The sequence below is a fragment of the Ailuropoda melanoleuca genome, chromosome 2 (genome assembly GCF_002007445.2).
Source record: "Ailuropoda melanoleuca isolate Jingjing chromosome 2, ASM200744v2, whole genome shotgun sequence".
Taxonomy (NCBI): domain Eukaryota; kingdom Metazoa; phylum Chordata; class Mammalia; order Carnivora; family Ursidae; genus Ailuropoda; species Ailuropoda melanoleuca.
Window position 1 is genome coordinate 59,320,713 of NC_048219.1, and position 20,147 is coordinate 59,340,859.

Consider the following 20,147-nt stretch of genomic DNA (forward strand, 5'->3'; position numbering starts at 1 on the left):
CTGCCTTCGGCTCAGGGCGTGATCCCGGCGTTCCGGGAACGAGTCCCACATCGGGCTCCTCCGCTGGGAGCCTGTTTCTTCCTCTCGCACTCCCCCTGCTGTGTTCCCTCTCTCACTGGCTGTCTATCTCTGTCACATAAATAAATAAAATCTTTCAAAAAAAAAAAAAAAACCAAGATGCTTTGGAAGATTGTTTAGGTCAACACACTACATGTGTTAAATCTAATGCTAAAAATGAAATGCATCATTAGCTTCCACACCTTCCTCAGTCATCTACCCCTTCCTACCATTCCTCCTTATGCTATTTCAAAGAATCCTGATTTTTAGTTTAGGGTTACCATACATTCTTAACAGAAAGCATGCATTAAAGACAATTTTCAAGAGATATCTGATCAACAGATACTTTAAAAAACAAAAAACTGTACAAGTAGAGAGTATAGTTACCATTTAGAAAGTCATTTGCAAAGGAAAATGCATTGTAAACTCCATCCCTAAGAATCTGAATACATCTTTTTTCCACAATACAGGCAGGTTTGCAGCAGCAACAGCAACATCTAAGCTCAGGAACTGCAGCTCTGATGGAAGGTGCATCCTAACCTTGGTCACGATAATCTGAGTCATTCACACACTAACACTTACAGGCTCTAGCCTATGGGACATGTTTCTTTTTCCCTCCACTTGGAATGACCTTCCCTCCATAAACCCTTACCCATACTTAATGATCATGTTTCAATGTAAATTCAACAGTAATTTCCCCAGGAAGTCACTGCTTCCTTCCTTTGTGTTCTCACCAAACTTGGAAGGTCTGGAATAGAGCTCTTACCATGCTATGTTGTATTAATACACCCTCCTCCCTTTCACACACTAGCCAAAGAGTTGTTCCAGAGCTTGCTTAGAGCACCTGATCCTTCTACCCCTCTCCCTGACTGGCACGGTGCCTTAACAGAAACAGGCTTGTTAAGTCCTACAGATCTGGATTTGAGCGGCTCTGTCACCTACTGGATGTAAAATCTTGAGCTAATGAACCTAAGTATTCCAAGCCTCAGTTTCCCTCAAAGAGTGGTTGTGTTAACCGAGTGAAGTTAGTAATTCTCTGATGCTTAAGGTAAAGTAGCATATAAATTAAAAATTCTAGGGGCGCCTGGGTGGCTCAGTCGTTAAGCATCTGCCTTCGGCTCAGGGCGTGATCCCAGAGTCTGGCTTCAAGCCCCACATCGGGCTCCTCCGCTGGGAGCCTGCTTCTTCCTCTCCCACTTCCCCTGCCTGTGTTCCCTCTCTCGCTGGCTCTCTCTCCGTCAAATAAATAAATATTTTTTAAAAATAATTAAAAATTCTAAATTAGGTAGGAAGGCTGTCTCTGAGGGCTTACAAGAGGTGCCAAAGCAAGAATTAGAAAGTGAATATTCTTGAATTTTTTCCTTTAGGAAACACTGTAATGCAAATTTAAAGATGGCAATCCAGCAATCTTTAAAATGCAACAGTTGGAGAGCATTCCATACGCTAGACCCATTCATTTTGCACACTGACTTGCTATGATGAACGCCATCTCAGACTTAGAATAACCTGCTTTTTCTACAAGGTTAAGAAAAAAGGAGTACTTGTACCACCAAAATATGTATCACTGAAACGTTGTACTATACATTTTATACATTATCTCATTTGATTTTTAACAACTCCTAACAATTCTGAAATGTATGGTACCTGCTCCCTGTTTGGGGGGCGGGGAGTCAAAACTTATTTTACACATGAAGAAAGTTAAGCTTGGAGAAATTATGTAACTTGGTTATAATTCCATAGCTCATTAACTAGTAGAGCCAAGCCTGGATTCGAAGGCCACTAATTGTACTAGGAGCTATGGACATACATAAGATATCTGCCCTACAGGAATTTACAGGTGGGGAGACATGGAAAATATGAAAACAAAGATGAAAACTCTAAAAGTAGAGAAGATCTCAAAAAATGTGGTAAATTGTAAAGTTAACAGTACAGATTTATGTTTCTTAAGGTTACCGATGTAACCTGAACTAGAATTTCTAGAAATGGGGTCTGGAATCTTTCAACAGTTGATTCTACATTCATGCTTCAGATGCACTGGTATAAACAATATCCAGAAAGACTTTAGGAAGGAGAGGTCAAATTGGCTCATTTTTCTCATTCAAATCTATCTACCCATACTATTTTCTGGTATTTTCCTTATATTCCTTTTAAGACCAATGAAAGACTTCAATTTTAAACGGCACATAAAAAGTAGCTTTGCCTAGAACGATACCACTAGATATAAATACCACTTTATTTGTGTGTTTTAACAGCTATTACAGCAGCTTACTAACCTAACACTTTGCTGACTATACACAATGTACAAGGTCAAATTTACGAACAAATTGATAATCTAAATATGATTACACTGCCACCTAGTGCTCAATTATTACAGTGACACAATCACACTTGGGATTTGGGAGGAAAAAAACCCATGAACAGTGCTGTTAGAGCCAACAGTTTCATGGTGGAAATAACAAAGCTTTGCTTTAAAAATTGGCCTTGAGATCACTACCAACATCCTAAAGTCACTGGTAAGATTAAATAGCCAGTAACAAATCATTACTTTTCATGTTTAAAATAAAATAAAAATCCTATAATTCAAATAAAAAATAAAATTGACTTTTCCTAGTCAATTAGACAATTATCCCATGTTAAACAGTACTAAAAATAGACACAAAATATTGGGAACAACCCAAGTTACAGATGAAACTAAATACCATACAATCGCTTAAATACGGGGGGAGGGGGGAATTAAGACACTGAATGTTTGACAAACTGTATTTTCCAAAGATGGCAGCAGTGTATCTCTTATCAACATGTTCTTTGGAAACATGACCATAACTACTTCACACCGAGGTAGTACCTATTTCTCCACCCTTTCCAGTCTAGGCGGCCCTATGACTATTCTACTAGAATGCAAAAGTGATCCTATTCCAGGCATAGCCCTTAACTACCTGAGTCCAGCTTCCACATTCCTGAAACACATGCTCTTGGGATATTTCTCTTGGAAATCAATCACCATGTATGAAATATGACTACTCCGAGACAACTATGGAGAAACGCGAGAGCATGGCACATCTGTATGGGGAGGCCAAAAAGCAGAAAGGAGCCAGAAAGGCAGGTGAAAATGCCATCATGGGGAGCGCCTGGGTGGCTCAGTCAGTTAAGTATCTGCCTTTGGCTCAGGTCAGGATCCCAGGGTCCTGGGATTGAGCCCCATGTGGGGCTCCCTGCTTGGCAGAGACAGCCTGCTTCTCCCTCTCCCGGTCCACCAGTTTGTGCTCTCTGTCACATACATACATAAATACATACATACGAAGGAAGGAAGGAAGGAAGGAAGGAAGGAAAGAAAGAAGGAAAGAAAGAAGGAAAGAAAGAAGGAAAGAAAGAAGGAAAGAAAGAAGGAAAGAAAGAAGGAAAGAAGGAAAGAAGGGAGGGAGGGAGGAAAGGAAGGAAGGAAGGAAGGAAGGAAGGAAAGAAGGAAAGAAAGAAGGAAAAAAAGAAGGAAAGAAGGAAAGAAGGGAGGGAGGGAGGAAAAGCCATCATGGAAGTGGATCCTCCAGGTCCAGCTAGTGCCATGAGATAATGTATAAAAGAAACAATGGCCCAGATGAGTCCTTCCCAAATTACTGACCCATAAAATCATAACCAACATAAAATGGTTGTTATAAGCCACTAAGTTCTCAGGTAGTTTGTCATGTAATTGGAACAGAAACTGGTTCCTGAAAGTATGATGTTGCTTTAAGAAAAACCTAAAACACTAGGCACTGGTTTTGAGACTGAGTGGTGGGCCTCAAGAAGCCTATGAGTGAAGGCTTGAAGGACAGTGAGAAAAGTCTTGTTAAAGACTGGAGAAAAGGCAGTTTATAATCATTTGAGATGAGTATTTTTTTTGTATCATGAATTATTTCACTAAAAAAAAGTGATAGGGGCGCCTGGGTGGCACAGCGGTTAAGCGTCTGCCTTCGGCTCAGGGCGTGATCCCGGCGTTATGGGATCGAGCCCCACATCAGGCTCCTCCGCTATGGGCCTGCTTCTTCCTCTCCCACTCCCCCTGCTTGTGTTCCCTCTCTCACTGGCTGTCTCTATCTCTGTCGAATAAATAAATAAAAAAAAAAATCTTAAAAAATAAAAAAATTAAAAAATTAAAAAAAAAAAGTGATAGTAATGGGCTCCACNTTGTGTTCCCTCTCTCACTGGCTGTCTCTATCTCTGTCGAATAAATAAATAAAAAAAAAAATCTTAAAAAAATTAAAAAATTAAAAAATTTAAAAAAAAAGTGATAGTAATGGGCTCCACTGAGAGGGGTAATATGTGGTTCTGAAGATGACAGTTGAGCAGTATCTAGTGTTGAGTTTGAAATTAAGAGGAGTTAGTCACAACAGGCTGCCCTAAGTTTAAGCACAAATTAAATATTAAGTACAGAGTTGTTCAAAAACAATTCTAAGAGTTTCAGTTTCTAAAGTTGTCTGATTATTTAAATCAAAGGCTACTGAAAATGCTTATTCAATAAAACAGTATAATCTGAAAAGTTTCACATAAGGTAAAATGTTACGGCAAGCACATTCAAACCATGTAAACCAAGATTATGATGCCACCTGGATTTAAATCTCTGCGAACACCAATATCTCAAATATTAAAGCCACAGGGGCGCCTGGGTGGCTTAGTTGTTAAGCGTCTGCCTTCCGCTCAGGGCGTGATCCCAGAGTCTGGCTTCAAGCCCCACATCAGCCTCCTCCACTGGGAGCCTGCTTCTTCCTCTCCCACTCCCCCTGCCTGTGTTCCCTCTCTCGCTGGATGTCTCTCTCTCTGTCAAATAAATAAAATAAAATTAAAAAAAAAAAAAGAAAAAAGCCACAGATTTTATGCCCTTAGTGAACTGCAGAATATTTGCTCAGACTAATTTCTTCCCTGTCTCTATAGCATAAGAGAGAAAGGTGGAACTGAGCTGGCAACAGAGAGCATATGCCTTTAAACCAGAAAGCTGACGCAAAAACAATTAAATATATAATACAATCTCAATGTATGATCGGTCTAGGACAGCAATATATGTGTTTGTCTATATATGTACACACGTACATGTATTTTTCAAATTTAGACTCATGGCCTGTCATGTTTATTTATGCTCTTTCAACATACTTTGATGATCTCTTCAGCAAAACGGAACTTTATTAGCTGACTCTCGCCTGCCCACCTCATGGAATAGATTATTCACTTGCAGGACACACTGCAGGTTCAGTTACACATTGAACCACAAATATGTGAATGAGGCTACTCTGTATTTTCAAACAGGTGTTTGTTACATTTTATGTCAGAAAAACCAATTATCACAAAAATATACTTCTGTATATAAAAGGAAGTTTAATCAAATTGTATTTTTTTTAATTTTCAGGCCTCACAATTAGACTAGTTGCTTTAGTTAGGATAAAGTGTAGTAGTTCCAATGCTGGTGTTCAAGACTGATAAGTAAATAAAGCAAACTAAAAGAAAATTAACTTCCTTTGGTTTGATACAAGCAGAAAAATCCAAGTAAAAATAAGGGATTCCAAGCACAAAAAAGCACGTAAATCTTGTGAATTAGATCTGGCTTCTCCAGTTGGTTCATCTTACATAGCTATCTTGCTAGTCTGAAGTATAAGTGAAGCTGATGGAAGGGCTGATGCAAAATTTCTGCACTATTTTTTTAAATGACTACATTTAGGTGAGCCAAGAAGCTGAAATTATCTTCAATCTTCTGTCTCTGACATACTATCAGTTTGACCTTAATACTGTGGAATTAGAATGTTGTCATTTAACTAACGGGTTGGCAAACATTTTCTGTAAAGGGCCACATAGTAAATATTTTAGGTTTTGTGGGTGAAGAGGCTAAACTGAGGCACTTACATAAAGAGGAAAACTGCACTCATTTTTTTATTGATGAAATTAAAAATATAATAATAATAGTTTGTTGTAACACATATCTACTACTGAGAAAGAATAGAATTTTCTTTTGGGGTGATAATATTTCATGTAATTGGAATTCAGTCAGCGTTCTCGATCATCAAAATCAATTACAAATGTTCATCTGTCAATGCTATGTTAACAGGATTTTATGTATTTCGTTAAAAAGTCTTTTTCACACACAGATAAGTACTGCCAAATACTGATATTAATCTGCAAGCATATGATTTTAATTGAGCATATTCATTGCTTGAAAGGCATTTATAGAATTTTATTACATTCTTCTGATATTTTGCCTTTTAACATGTCATTACATTGTAGATTAATTACTCCCAATTGAAGGTCAGGTGGAAGATCCTTATTTGCAGTTAAACGGATTCTGAAATAGGAAAATTTCCTTTGCATCCAGGTCTGGAAAACACTGATTAAAATATAGTTTGAGTTTGGAAAATATACCTGCTGCAGAATGTGGGAATGAAGATCTTAGTTCCTGTTTTAACTTCTGACAGCAATGAAAGTATATAAAATACATTAAAGTAATTCGACGTTATTTTTGATTCAAATAATGTTAGTTGCTGTCAAACTGACTTTACTACAGTGCAATTTTAACATATAGGCACTGTTTTGCCTTATAATTCTAGGTTGAATTAATGAACTAGTATTAGCAAGTCTGCAGCAAAAGCTAATTTCTAAAGCCATTCAGCGTTCAACAGCAGTGGCTGAAGGCAGTACTGGATTCAGGAAAATTTCAACCTTGGCCCTGAGCTCAAAAACAATTAGAAGAAAACTTTGCTACTGCTAAGCTATCAAATTACTGTGTGGTAGGCAAGTGGAGATATTCAGTTTCTATTTCTGACAATGATTCACTGAAGTGATGACAGTTAAGTCTGTAAGAGTAAATGAAGTTCACTACTGATACTGTTACTGATCAGTAACATGATAGATTCAAACCTTTTCTACAATGTATCTGCTGATGAAGACAACAAAGAACTACAGGCTTTCAAAATCTTACATTTTCATAATCTTTGTAATTTTGTCAACTAAGTCTTCTTCCACATATATTTTATTTTTACCACCATCTGTTACAACACATCTTAGCAGATTCCCTTTGGGGTTGTAGTGAATTAGCATTTTTGTAACTTCTTTAAAAATGGTTTCTCCTGTAGTTGTTCCATGCAGATGATTCAAACTCTTAAAAACTCTGCACTGACACCTTGAATGAACAACTCAGTAACATCTATCTAGTCATCAAGAGTCCAGGAAAAATACTTGAAATTTGCCTGGACTTTTAACTGACTATTAATGTTGCTCCCAAAGCCCTCCACTCTTCAAGCAACTGTTTTTGCAGAGAGGCTAATCGTCTCAAATAAGTTTACTTTTCCTGGATATGTTTCTTCAGCTACCACAAAGCAAGACTTTGTTATTTTGTTACTATCGCATACCCATTGTGTCAAAACAAAAAGAAAAAGAGTGAACTTTGAAAGTCATGCTTTTAAGGTACAGTGGAGTGTGGGTTATTTTGTTATTGAATTAGATGGCAAAGCACTGCATTTATTATGCAGTGATACTGTAGCTCTGCTAAAAGAATACAGTAACCTTTGACATTACGGGATAAGCACTCATCATACCAACTTAGTGAAAACAATTATCAGAAAACTTAGAGAATGTAGAGTGGAGTATCTCATCACAGCAGAATTTCTTTTTGTTTGACACAATGGGTATGCGATAGTTGCAGTACAGAGACCAGCTCTGTACTCAAGATGCTGAGGAGTTTTAACTGCATTGCTGGGATTTATAGTGCACTGGGCAGCAGTATGACGTCATGAGAGCACCACATCTGGTTTCTGTTGCAACTACTAAGTCCTGTTGTCATAGTGTGAAAGCAGTCATAGACAATAGATACCAAGCAAGTGTGGCTGTGTCCAGAAAAAACTATGCACGGATACTAAAGTTTGAATTTGGTATTATTTTCGTATGTCCCAAAATATTATTCTTTTGATTTTTTTCAACCACGTAAAAATGTAAGAGCAATTCTGAGCAGACAGGTCATATATAAAACAGATGGTGGGTCACACCATGCCTACCTCATACTGAATGAACTCACTTTGCTACGAAAGGCAATCTAGGATAGAAATCTGACTCCCTGCAGACAGTGGAGCTTCGCAGCCACACTAAACTTCAGCTTCTCATCTCTAAAACGAAGATAATATTAGTACTCACCTCAAAGGTTTCCCTGAGGATAAACTGGGTGAATACGTAAATCATTTAAAACAGTGTCCAGCATATATAAGCTGTTAATATTGCTTACTGAGTAGAATCCAATTAATTGTAAGTGGATTTTAGTTCCTATTAGTGACACTGTAGGATTTAAAACTCCCACTGGAGGTCTGAGGCGAGCAGCTTACTTGGATGAATATTACAGAGTCCTCTAAGTAAGACGATTCCACAATATATCACCACCAATGTTTCTGTTATACGTCCCATAACCCTACTAGCACTTTCATTTCTAAGTATCTCAAACGGCTATTACTCCTTTTCTCAGGGGCCAGCTGCAACCCCACCATAACAATTTTTGAACAGACCATCTCTACTCAAAATTTGGCTACATATCTGGATAAGTGAGCAAGTAGGAACAAAATGAAAATTTTAAGCAGTGTTTCTGACAATAATAATTTTATACCAGAAATTCATCAATAAATCATTCTATATAAGTGATTGGATCCGTTAACTAAAAGGCCCTGGATGAAACGCAGTACAGGTATACCTTTAGTACCCTAAAACAAATCCTGTTTAAATACCTAAAAGCCACAGAAGTTGGATTAAATTTATTCATTTTTTTAAAAAGACTTATTTATTTTGAGAGAGAGAAAGAGAGAGAGCAGGGGCAGGGGAGGAGGGACAGGGACAGAGAATCTCAAGCACACTCCACACTGAGCACAACCCTGAGATCATGACCTGAGCTGAAACCAAGTGTCAGATGCTTAACTGACTGGGCCACCCAGGCACACCTTGTTATTTCATATACGCAGTGTCACTACCACCACCACCCCACGCCCATCAAATATTTAAGACTAAGGACTCAGTAGGGGCACCTGAGTGGCTCAGTCAGTTAAGCGTCTGCCTTTGGCTCAGGTCATGATCTTGGGGTCCTACGATCATCGAGCCCTGCGTTGCTCTCTGCTCAGTGGGCAGTCTGCTTCTCCCTCTCCCTCTGTGCTCATGCACTCTCTCTCTTGCTCTCTCTCAAGTGAATAAATTAAATCTTAAAAAAAAAAAAGACTAAGGACTGTGGGCCTTTTCTTTTGGATTGGCTGTCTCGATTTTAAATATTCCTTTATACCCCACATTATGAAATATATACATTTGTGTAGACAATAAAATATGGATCTCTGGTTTTACTTTTTTTTTTTTTCCCCCTAATTCTTTTTGTTAGTTGTATAATAAGAATTACCTGTAGGGGGAAAAAATCAAAATGTATTCATGAAAAGAAACTTTGGGAAATATACAAAAGCAAAGTACCCAAAATAGTGATTTCAATTAAAACTGCTCACCTACAACGAGGCCACATTCGGGACAGATCATATCACCAGCTCTGTAGTCCTCCACTAAAATCGCATCTGGATGGTTTGGACACGTAACTCTTGGAAGAGCATCCAAGCTAAACGGGGGGGAAAAGAAAGAATTTTTTTATATTCTCCAAACCAACATGTAACAAAGTAGTCTTTCGGGGGCAAGGCGAGGAGGGGTAAAGGAAGATTTTGAACACTTTACCAATACTACACATGTATAATACACTTAAGCTAAATCTTCAAAGTAAACATCTCAGTTAGGTAACTTTTAATTCCAGCTAGTACTTAACAGATAGAAAAAACAATTCTAATGGAATCTAAGAACAGTTACTGGTTTGCAGACATGGAAGGCTTTAAAAACCTAAACGGAAAGTCTTTTTTCTCTTAACAGGTAGGCTACTAAGATTTTTTAAAATCTTGATTAGCACAGAAATGACTAGCTACCACAATAACCTGTGACATTTACATATAATCATCTGGTTTGTGTGACTTACCACTTATTTCTCTGGTCACAGAATAAATTTCAAGTCTGGGTTTTTTTTTCTACTTGCTGGATATTTTAGTAATAGATTTAAAATAGTACACCGAACCTAACAGGTAGATACAGGAGGGTGGTAGATGTGCATCTGCTGAACTTAAGACTTGAGGATTTCATTTAGTCCAAAAAATGAGTTTGCTACCATTCAAGAAATGGTTTCAAAAGCTACTTTTTAATCTACTTGTGATAGTACTAATGTGCTCAATTATTCTATTTTGAAAATAAAGCTGTTTGGGGAAGACACATCAATCTTAAGTGACACAAAAGAATCAGTTTTAAAAAGCAACAAAGAGGGGTGCCTGGTGGGCTCAGTGGGGAGATCACCTGACTCTTGATCTCAGGGTTGTGAGTTCAAGCCCCACATTGGGCACAAAGTATATTTTTAAAAAATAATTAAAAATAAAAATCAACAAAGATATTTAACACAGATTTAGTAGTTATTTCTCTCACAATCTTAAGTGTTTAGTATCATGGAAAATAGGCCCCCTTCAAAAGTTCACTCGAAATACTACAGCACAAGGTTATGTTATGGCCATCACAAATATACATTTAAGGGCACCTGGGTGGCTCAACTGGACAAGTGTCTGCCTTCAGCTCAGGTCATGATCCCAGGGTCTTGGGACCGAGCCTCTCGTCTCCCTCTCCCCCTCGTTCATTCTCACTCTCTAACTCTCACATGCATGTGCTCTCTCTTTAATAAAATCTTTAAAAAACAAAAACCCACAAATATACATTTAAAAGACATCATTAACCATTCTTACAGTAAGTAAGCAGGTATTTGTGGTTTTGGATAAATTTTCTAATGTCAGCAAATATAATGCAGAATGTTAACTCTCAACATAGGTGATTCCCACTGAAAAACTGATAAAATAACCCACATTTCCAAAATGTATATATTTAAGTTAACCAAAACATATCTTGGATCTTTTCATTGGGAAAATGGGGGAATAGAGATTTGTTTTATAGTCATGCTTACTCCATAAACTCCTATTAGGGAAATATTTTAATAAATTATGACAAATAAATTAAGAAGTTAGTATAAATTATGAATAACTAGGTTGAAATAAAGGAAAATCTTAGCAGAGGGGCGCCTGGGTGGCTCAGTCGTTGAGCGTCTGCCTTTGGCTCAGGGCATGATCCCGGCGATCTGGGATCAAGCCCCGCATCAGGCTCCTCCGCTGGGAGCCTGCTTCTTCCTCTCCCACTCCCCCTGTTTGTGTTCCCTCTCTCGCTGGCTGTCTCTCTGTCAAATAAATAAATAAATAAAATCTTAAAAAAAAAAAAAGGAAAATCTTAGCAGAATAACAGTAATTACAAATAGGCAGCCATATGGCACACAGCATACAAAGATAAGGACTAATATACTTTGCACTATTAAAAAGCAGAACATCTTGTGTATGTATATAAATGATATGTAAATAATCTCAAAGATACACTAAAAATAGGTTAGGGATTTTTTTTTTTAAAGATTTTATTTATTTGAGGAAAAAGTGTGGGGGAGAGGGAGAGAGAATCTGAAGCACACTCCACACTGAGCTCGATCCCACAACAAAGGACATCATGACCCGAGCCAAAACCAAGAGTCAGATGCTTAACCAACTGAGCCACCCAGGCGTCCCTAGAGATTTTATACAAAACTGGAAAAAATATGAATTAAAGTTATGCAGTAACAAAGATGACTCTCAAAGTGCTGATCAAAAGAAACCAGACATAGAGAAAAACACAGGCCATTTATATAAACTTTAAAGTGGGCAAAAGAAATCTATCGTGTTAGAGGGGCGCCTGGGTAGCACAGCGGTTAAGCGTCTGCCTTCAGCTCAGGGCGTGATCCCGGCGTTGTGGGATCGAGCCCCGCGTCGGGCTCCTCTGCTGTGAGCCTGCTTCTTCCTCTCCCACTCCCCCTGCTTGTGTTCCCTCTCTCGCTGGCTGTCTCTATAAAAAAAAAAGAAATCTATCGTGTTAGAAGTTGAGATGTGGTTATCTTTGGAAAGGGGGTAATGGCTGAGGTCACAAGAAGGCTTCCAGGATGCTAGTGGTATTTAACTTCTTGACCTGGGTGCTAGCTAGGTATATGTGCTTATTTTGTAACTGAACTGTACACTTAAAATGTGTGTGCTAACTTCACGAAAAAGGTAAAAAGCAAGGTAGCAAACAGTGTTTACAACAGACTTTGGTGGAAGAAGGGAGGTTAGCACTGTTTGTTAAACATGCTTGTTAAACCACAGAATCTTCAGGAAAACACCAAGAAACTGGCTGCGATGGCTGCTTTGGGGGAGAATTAGATGGCTAAGACGCTTTTCACTTTTTTTCTTGTTTTTGCACTATTTTTTGTGTCTTACCTATCCAAAACAAAATGAATCACAATAAAGTAGTCAACTTTAATCAGAATACCCGCAAGAGTAATACAAAAGAGGAACCATGAGAGTAGGGTGGTGGGGGAAGTAAAGGTGAGAAATGAAAGGGAAAGAATGGAGTAAACAACCACGAATGACATTAAAACAATTCAGAGTCCCCAAGGAGCCAGATAAACCCAAATCCCACTTTATAGCTATCACTTACTGGGTGCTACTGTGTGTCTAGTGCTACATATATATTATTAATCTTCAAAGCAAACCTGCAAAATAAGGGTTATTTCCCTTCTAAAGATTAAGCTCAGAGAATGATTAGCCTGAAATTACAAAATAGTGGTGGAGTTTAGATTTGAACTCACAACATTTGTGCTTTTCTGTGAAAACACCAGGCAGTTTCATAATCTAGTAACTACATCCTCAGGGGGAAAAAAGCTAAAGGCAGAAATACTAACATTTACCTTTGTTCTCACTGGTAGAAAAACTAGAAAAAAATTATTTCAAAGATTATTTTTTAACAAATGAAGAAAATAAAGGCACACAAAGGAAAGTGTATTCTTTCAGTAAAGAATCTATCACATGAACTTACTATATTCAACAGCTACAAATTTTTTTTACAAACACAATTTCCTGTCCTATTATATGGAAAAGCTGTGCCCAACATGACCACATTTACCTTTCAGATCTACTGCCGTGAGAGAACTTATGTCGCATTTAGGAGTCTTTGGGTAGCTGAAGTTTTCCACTTACCTACAAGGAAGCTTTTCCCAACTAGAGCCACACCCAGATAGAATGATTGAGCATTCGATCATAGAAGTACAATCAGTAAACAAGAGTGTCATTGGCTTTAAGAGTTGTTTCCAAGTTGTTTTAGCTAACGCTGCCTCCCCCAACTTTTTTTTTTTTTTTTTTTTTTTTTTTTTTTAAGTACAGTAACATAAAGCAGTAAGTCTTAGGAGTAACCGCAAAACGGCCTGGACTTCTCCAGTTTGCTATTTTGTGATAACGGCTTTCATTGGGAATTCAATTCCACACATGATAAACAAGTTCACAAAAATTATGCCAGAGTTACCTCTCAGAAGCTACAGAACTAAGTTGATACTTTTAATATACTATGAGTTAACTAGAGGCCAAGTGTGTGATAACAGGAAACAGATAAGAGATTCTACACTTTGTTCTAACACTAACCTTGGAAAAGTCAACACTGGCATGACTCAGTTTACACTAATGCAGAAATACTAATATCTACCTCATAGTGGTAATGAGAGACATAATTAGGGTCTACAAGCATTTTTCAGATCACAGGATTAAAGGCTGGATCTAAGGGCACTGCATGCATTTCCTGTAGATAGGAGTACATCACATTTAAAAAATATATTAAAGAGCGACTTCCCAGCATATGTAAGTAATTTTCTGCAGGCAAGATTTTCTTCAGGAGTATGCAGAAGACATTTGTAAAAAAAAAAAAAAATAAGTAAATAAACCTCTTAGAAGGGAACTTATCAACTCTTCGGAAATGCTCTAGCTTCCATTTCAGAAGGCCTCTGGGATGGTGATAATCAGTTTCTATCAGGCTGACGTCCCTAACTTTCTAGCTGTCAGACCGATAAGGGCCTGGAACTAACCCTTTCCCGCTCTTTGGAAAGGATCGTGGGCTGGTTGAGCCACAGCTGTAAAAACCAGCGTAGAAAAAATTAACAAAAAAAATACGGTTAAAAATACCCAAAAAAGACGCGAAACCAGGGGCTGGGGACACAAGGGCCCCCACAGGGTGGTGCCTGGGAGAGGAAACAAGCTAGGACGTTGGAGTGGTAACGCCGACGGCTTGGTACCCCCTGCGACGCCCCTGACAGCCCTGCCGTCTGGAAGTGCCTTTGTCCGGGTCGGCCAGCCGGTCCGCCGCCTCTCCCCGCACCTCCGGAGCGCTTTGCCCCACGCGGCAGCCCCGGTGGCCGCCTAACAACTCTGGCACTCTCGGCCCGCCCCTCAGCTAGCCGGGCTCGGCCGGACATACTAACCGGCTGGTAGACGCCATCTTCACGGCCCCTGCGGTCCCAGCTAGAAGCCACAACAGACGCACCAAGAACAGGAAGAGACTGTGGCGGTGAGACGCTGCAAGACGGGCTTTTATAGGCGAGCCACCCACGCAGTCGTAATAGGGCGCGGCTACGGGTCGGGAGAACGGCCAAGAAAAGTGAGATTCTGTATGGCACGTGCTTTGCGTTTTTTTATTTTCCTATTCCGTTTCTGTGGTTTGCTCTGTTGCTGAGAGAATCAACAAAATTACCTATAAAAATTCTCAAGGTAACTCTACAAACGGGCTACACCAGCAATACCCTCAACTGGACTGAGTTAAAATACAAAGACAACCCGGCCTTCGTGGTGGGGGCAAAGCCCACATTTCCGAGGGTTTCCTACCCCCTCCCAGCCTGGAGTCAGTTAACGCCAGTTTGAGCGCAATACTTACTTTTTCAGAGGGGCGATTCCACTTAAGGAATTCGGAATAAAAGGAGAAATTCACTTAGGTCAGCCAGAACAGGTGTCAATGCAGACTCTGTCATCAGCTAGCAAGCTGTTTCTTCTTAGGCACGTTCCTTCGCCTTTCGGTGCAAGGGGTAATTGTATCTGTTTTGCATACCCTTTTAGAACTGGCAGGAGATGAAACAAAACCTTGTGAGAGCACTCTGCACCCCTGAGGCAGGGAGATGTGGGCCCTATCCTAATTTTTTTTCATGGCCTTTGAAAATTTGGTTGAGGGGCGCCTGGGTGGCACAGTGGTTGAGCGTCTGCCTTCAGCTCAGGGCGTGATCCCGGTGTTATGGGATCGAGCCCCACATCAGGCTCCTCTGCTGTGAGCCTGCTTCTTCCTCTCCCACTCCCCCTGCTTGTGTTCCCTCTCTCGCTGGCTGTCTCTCTCTCTCTGTCAAATAAAACCTTAAAAAAAAAAAAAAGAAAGAAAGAAAATTTGGTTGATAGCCGAAGTACAGAGAACTTAGTAGAATGTTTTATACCTCAAAAGGACCCTCGATTTATTAATTAGCCAAACTAAACGTCAGAATAGTAATAATACTAACACCACCACCACCAATCTGCTGAAAATAAACCAACCTTGACCCTGTGGGAATCAGAGGAAAGAGGGTGCTCCAGGTTTCTATGGGGATGGGGACTTAGAATATAGTGGCTGCTTTGTTCACTTGGGCTTGGGACTTAAATGCCACTGAGCCCTCATTGTTTTCTTGAAAGGTGGGAAAGGCTCGCTTCCTCAGAAAGAACAAGGAGTGTAAGAAGCAGAAGTTTAGGAATTGAAATCCGGCTGGAGATGGGAGAGGTTTTTTTTCTTTTCTTTTCTTTTTCCAGTCTTCCAATCTGTAATTCTGTAATTTAAAAACGACTACTTGACTGTACTTTGGCTGGGGGGGGGTGGGAGGTGGGGTTCTCCCTTAATATCTGGAAAACTTTCAGAAATGCCAGTTCACTTCAGCTGCGCCAAATGCAACCAGAAAAGGGCTTGGGGGTGCTCCACCCCATGGGGCAGGAAGTTTTGTTTTTTAAGATTTTATTTATTTATTTGACAGAGATAGAGACAGTCAGCAAGAGAGGGAACACAAGCAGGGGGAGTGGGAGAGGAAGAAGCAGGCTCACAGCAGAGGAGCCTGATGTGGGGCTCGATCCCAGAATGCCGGGATCACGCCCTGAGCCGAAGGCAGACGCTTAACCACTGTGCCACCCAAGCGCTCCTGGGGCAGGAAGTTTTTATAGATAGAGCACCTTGACCTTTGAGAAAAGGGGGGAGAGGAGGAGGAGGGCAACTAGACACTCTGGAAGATCAAGAATAAGGACCTACCACCTAATGGTTTAGGTAGGCATTCAGTAATGTTTGCAGAAGAAAGAAGAGAAGTTGAAACCCCAAAGGAAAAAAGCTGGGCAACCTGTTAAATTACTTCTGCCCCCACCTGGAGGGTTGCTTATCTGTCACAAGCTAGTTAGGATTTCTTATATTAAAATAGAAGTAATTTAGGTAGGCCAATCTTTTTCTTTTATTTGTATAGCACTGGCAAATTATATAGCATTTTCATCACCGCTTATCCCATTTAATCTTTACATCTGATCCTGAGGTTAGAAAACACAACACCCACACACACACACACATATGCACACAGAGTTGGGGTTTTATCACATAGGAATCAATGACCCAGACCAGCATTTACTAAAACTTCTGGTTTGTCAGTATCATCATTTCTATTTAATTTAAATATGTGAATGAATTAAGTAAAATAATTCATTCAAATCAATTATTTAAATTAACTCATCTTTTTCAACTTAAACATTTATCTTAAAAGTTCACGTTATGACTGTGAAATCAAAATTGATGTGCTAGTTATAGTTCTTTGAAAATATAAAATACTTTACATACCTAATAAATGATTTTTTACAAGTTTGTGATCCACCTAGATATATTTTTTTTAAATCTATTGAGGTATTACATACCACAGAATTCACCTGTTTAGAAGCCAATGACTTTCAGTAATTTAAAGGGTTTTTTTTTTTAAGATTTTATTTTTAAGTAATTTCTACACCCAGTGTGGAGCTTGAATCCACAACCCCAAGATCAAGAGTCACATGCTCTACTGACTGAGCCAACCGGGCACCCCTTTAGTTATTTTACCAAGTTGTGTATACATCCCTAATCCAGTTTTAGCATTTTCCGTCATCCCAAAAAGAGCACTCATGCCCAGGGGCGCTGGGTGGCTCAGTTGGTAAGCATCTGCCTTTGGCTCAGGTCATAATCCTGGGGTCCTAGGATTAAGCCCCACATCGGGCTCCCTGCTCAGTGGGGACTTGCTTCTCCCTCTCCTCCCTGCTCTTGCTCTCGTCTCTTGCTATCTCTCTCTCTCTCATATACATAAGTGAAATCTTTAAAAAAAAAAAAAAAAGCACTCATGCCCATGGACAGTTAATGTAAATTCCACCTCTGGCCCCAGAATCACTTCTCTGGACTTTTCATGTAAATGGAATCATATAATATGTTGTCTCTTGTGTCTGGCTTCTTTTACTTGGCGTATGTGGTGGGGGTTCATTAAATCTATCTTGTGGCCTCACTTTTGGAAACATTGATATTTAAGTGTCTGTTATGGTGACATTGTTTTGAGAAAATGACATTTTCCTAACCTGAGCAAGGTTTGACAAATATTTGTCTGGAAATTATATGACATATTCTGCTAGACTAGGAAGAATGGAGGATTCAGTGAAATGTATGGCCAGATCTGACTTGGACTCTCGGAACTGGGATGAAATGCCTAGAATAGTAGATAAGCCTCATGTGCCTGGTGGCTAATGTGATATGTATTACTTCTAGAAATGTGAGGTTTTTTTAATTTTTCAAAATTTTTATCATATATGAAGATGTTCAAGCACACTAGAAATTAGAGGGTATAATGTAATGACTCTTCATTTACTTCTCTTCCTGATTAAACAAGTATCAAGATTTTGCCACATTTGTATCATGTATCCTTTTCTTCCTCTATGTCTCCCCTTGCTAAAGCATTTTATTTTATTTTATTTGTTTTTTGTTTTGTTTTGTTTTTAAGTAAGCTCCACGCCCAACATCAGGCCTGAATTTATGACCTGGGATGAGGAGTCATATGCTCCACTGACTGAGCCAGCCAGGCGCCCCTAAAGCATTTTTAAAACAAATCCCACCTATCACCTTAACTCATACATGTTTTAGTGCGCCAGTCTAAAAAATATGGATTTGTAAACCTTTTTAAATATAACATTATAATACTTCCTGTATTACCAATGATATCGTTTCACACTGAGTTTTCAGTTGGTGATTGTCCTGGGCCTGCTTTGTGGTGGTTTGGTTTCATCAGAAGGAACAGGAAGACCCTGCTGAAGGTGGCAGGAGCCAGAGATGGAAAAGGAGGGCCCCACATGGAACTGCAAGAACTGAGGTCCTTCTGCATCAGGCCATCTGGTAGGTACCTCACACTCATTAGGTTATCTCATTCTTGGTTATCACATCAGGCAAGGTTGATTACTCTCCTACAGGCTTAGAGAAGTTGAGTAGGTAAAGCACTCGGAGTCACACGATAAGTTAGTGGTGGAGGTAGAATTCCAAACACGAAACACCTGACTCTAAACTGTTCCCTTTTCTATGCAAGCCAACTGTGAAACTGATACTGCAGGACTGTATTCTGCGGCCCAAAGTACTGTGCGCTGGGAAATAGAGATCATCTTTGTAGAGGCATTCACTGTCCTTTTGACTCTTTAATAAAAACAAAGTCTTCTTTAAATTCAGATAGAAGTAGAAATAAAAACTAATAATCGTGAAATTAATAATAGCAACATATACTCACAGAGAACTTGCTATATGCCAGGTACTATTTTAAGGCTTTGCATATATTAACTCATTTAATCTTTCCGACAACTCTATGAGCTGGATACTATTCTTGTCCCCATTTAAGAGATAGGGAAATTGAGGCACAGGATGGTTAAGAATAGCCTGAAATCACACAGCTAGTAAATCGCAGAGCTGGAATTTGAACCCTGGCAATTTGGCATCAGAGTCCATGCAGTTCGCCTCCTAATAGAAACTCAATGTACAGAAATTCAGTTTACAGACTTTAAGATCAGGGAATGGATTCAACAAGCAATGTACCTGCCGCAATCATGTGGGCTTGATTTTATGGAACAGCTGTGCTCTAAAATATTCTGATCAGCTGTCTGCCTAAGGATACTTGTGTTGGTCAGACCGTGTGCTTCCCCACACTGAAATGTGCCTGGCTCATCTCCCATTGCTAAATGTACTTGCATATGTGATCCTGAATTTAACTTTTCCATTTGTTTGTTGATTTATGTGACATCTTTTATTCCCCGGTATTGGCAGCTAGCTTGTCCTCCACTTGAGAATAAAGCTAGCTTTTCACTGAGAAAAGCCAGTAGCTTCTCCACATGCTAGGAAGTAGAATTTAGGCTTAAAACATTAATAATATATAAATAGAAAATATTAACTGTCAGTTATCCCTTACAGGATCAGAGAGGAAGACTGCTAGAAATTAATTCACTTTTTAATTCAATGCTCAGTGAGCAGTTTTCTTTTAAACTTCTAAATTACTCTGATAAGGGATGCCTGGGTGCCTCAGTAGGTGAAGCATTTGCTTTCGGCTCAGGTCGTGATCCCAGGGTCCTGGGATCGAGCCCTATGTCAGCCTTTCTGCTCAGCGGGGAGCCTGCTTCTCCCTCCCCCTCTGCCTGCCATCCCCCCCCACCTTGTGCTCTCTCTTTCTCTGTCAAATAAATAAGCAAAACCTTAAAAAAAAATAAATCACTCTGATAAAAGCAAAACAAAAAAATAACTCTAAAAGGTTCATATTAATAGCCTAATAACTGTTAAAATTAATATTTTTCTGAAAAGATATCATTTGGCATTAAGCATGTGACATCAAAAGTTATGCTGCACTGTTTAGTGCTATTTTATTCTATGTCTTAAAACTAATATTGCTCCCAAATACCAACTGTCTCATTTTATAATAAAAAATATGGGAAATTGATATATGAGATTATAATTTCCTAAAAGATTTTTTAAGCACATTTAGCACAGTGTAGATAAGATTCACGTCTAAAGTTCTCTTAATGGTTTTTGAGTACCCTGATGAACTACTGGGGGAAAATGAGAACATGAAACATGTTCATGTGACCTATTACTTGACA

The 20,147-nt window shown here is 39.3% G+C and overlaps 1 protein-coding gene across 1 annotated transcript in view; it reads right to left on the reverse strand.

Moving 5' to 3' along the window:
* Positions 1–14,589, reverse strand: part of GTF2B (general transcription factor IIB) — a 33,282-nt gene extending 18,693 nt beyond the window's left edge. Inside the window, exons 1-2 of the mRNA XM_002917668.4 lie at positions 14,453–14,589; positions 9,531–9,637 (exon numbers count right to left, since the gene is read on the reverse strand). Coding sequence (XP_002917714.1) covers positions 9,531–9,637; positions 14,453–14,469 — 124 coding nt within the window. The 5' untranslated portion in view covers positions 14,470–14,589. The remainder of the gene's footprint in view (positions 1–9,530; positions 9,638–14,452) is intronic.
* Positions 14,590–20,147: the final 5,558 nt, after the last annotated feature.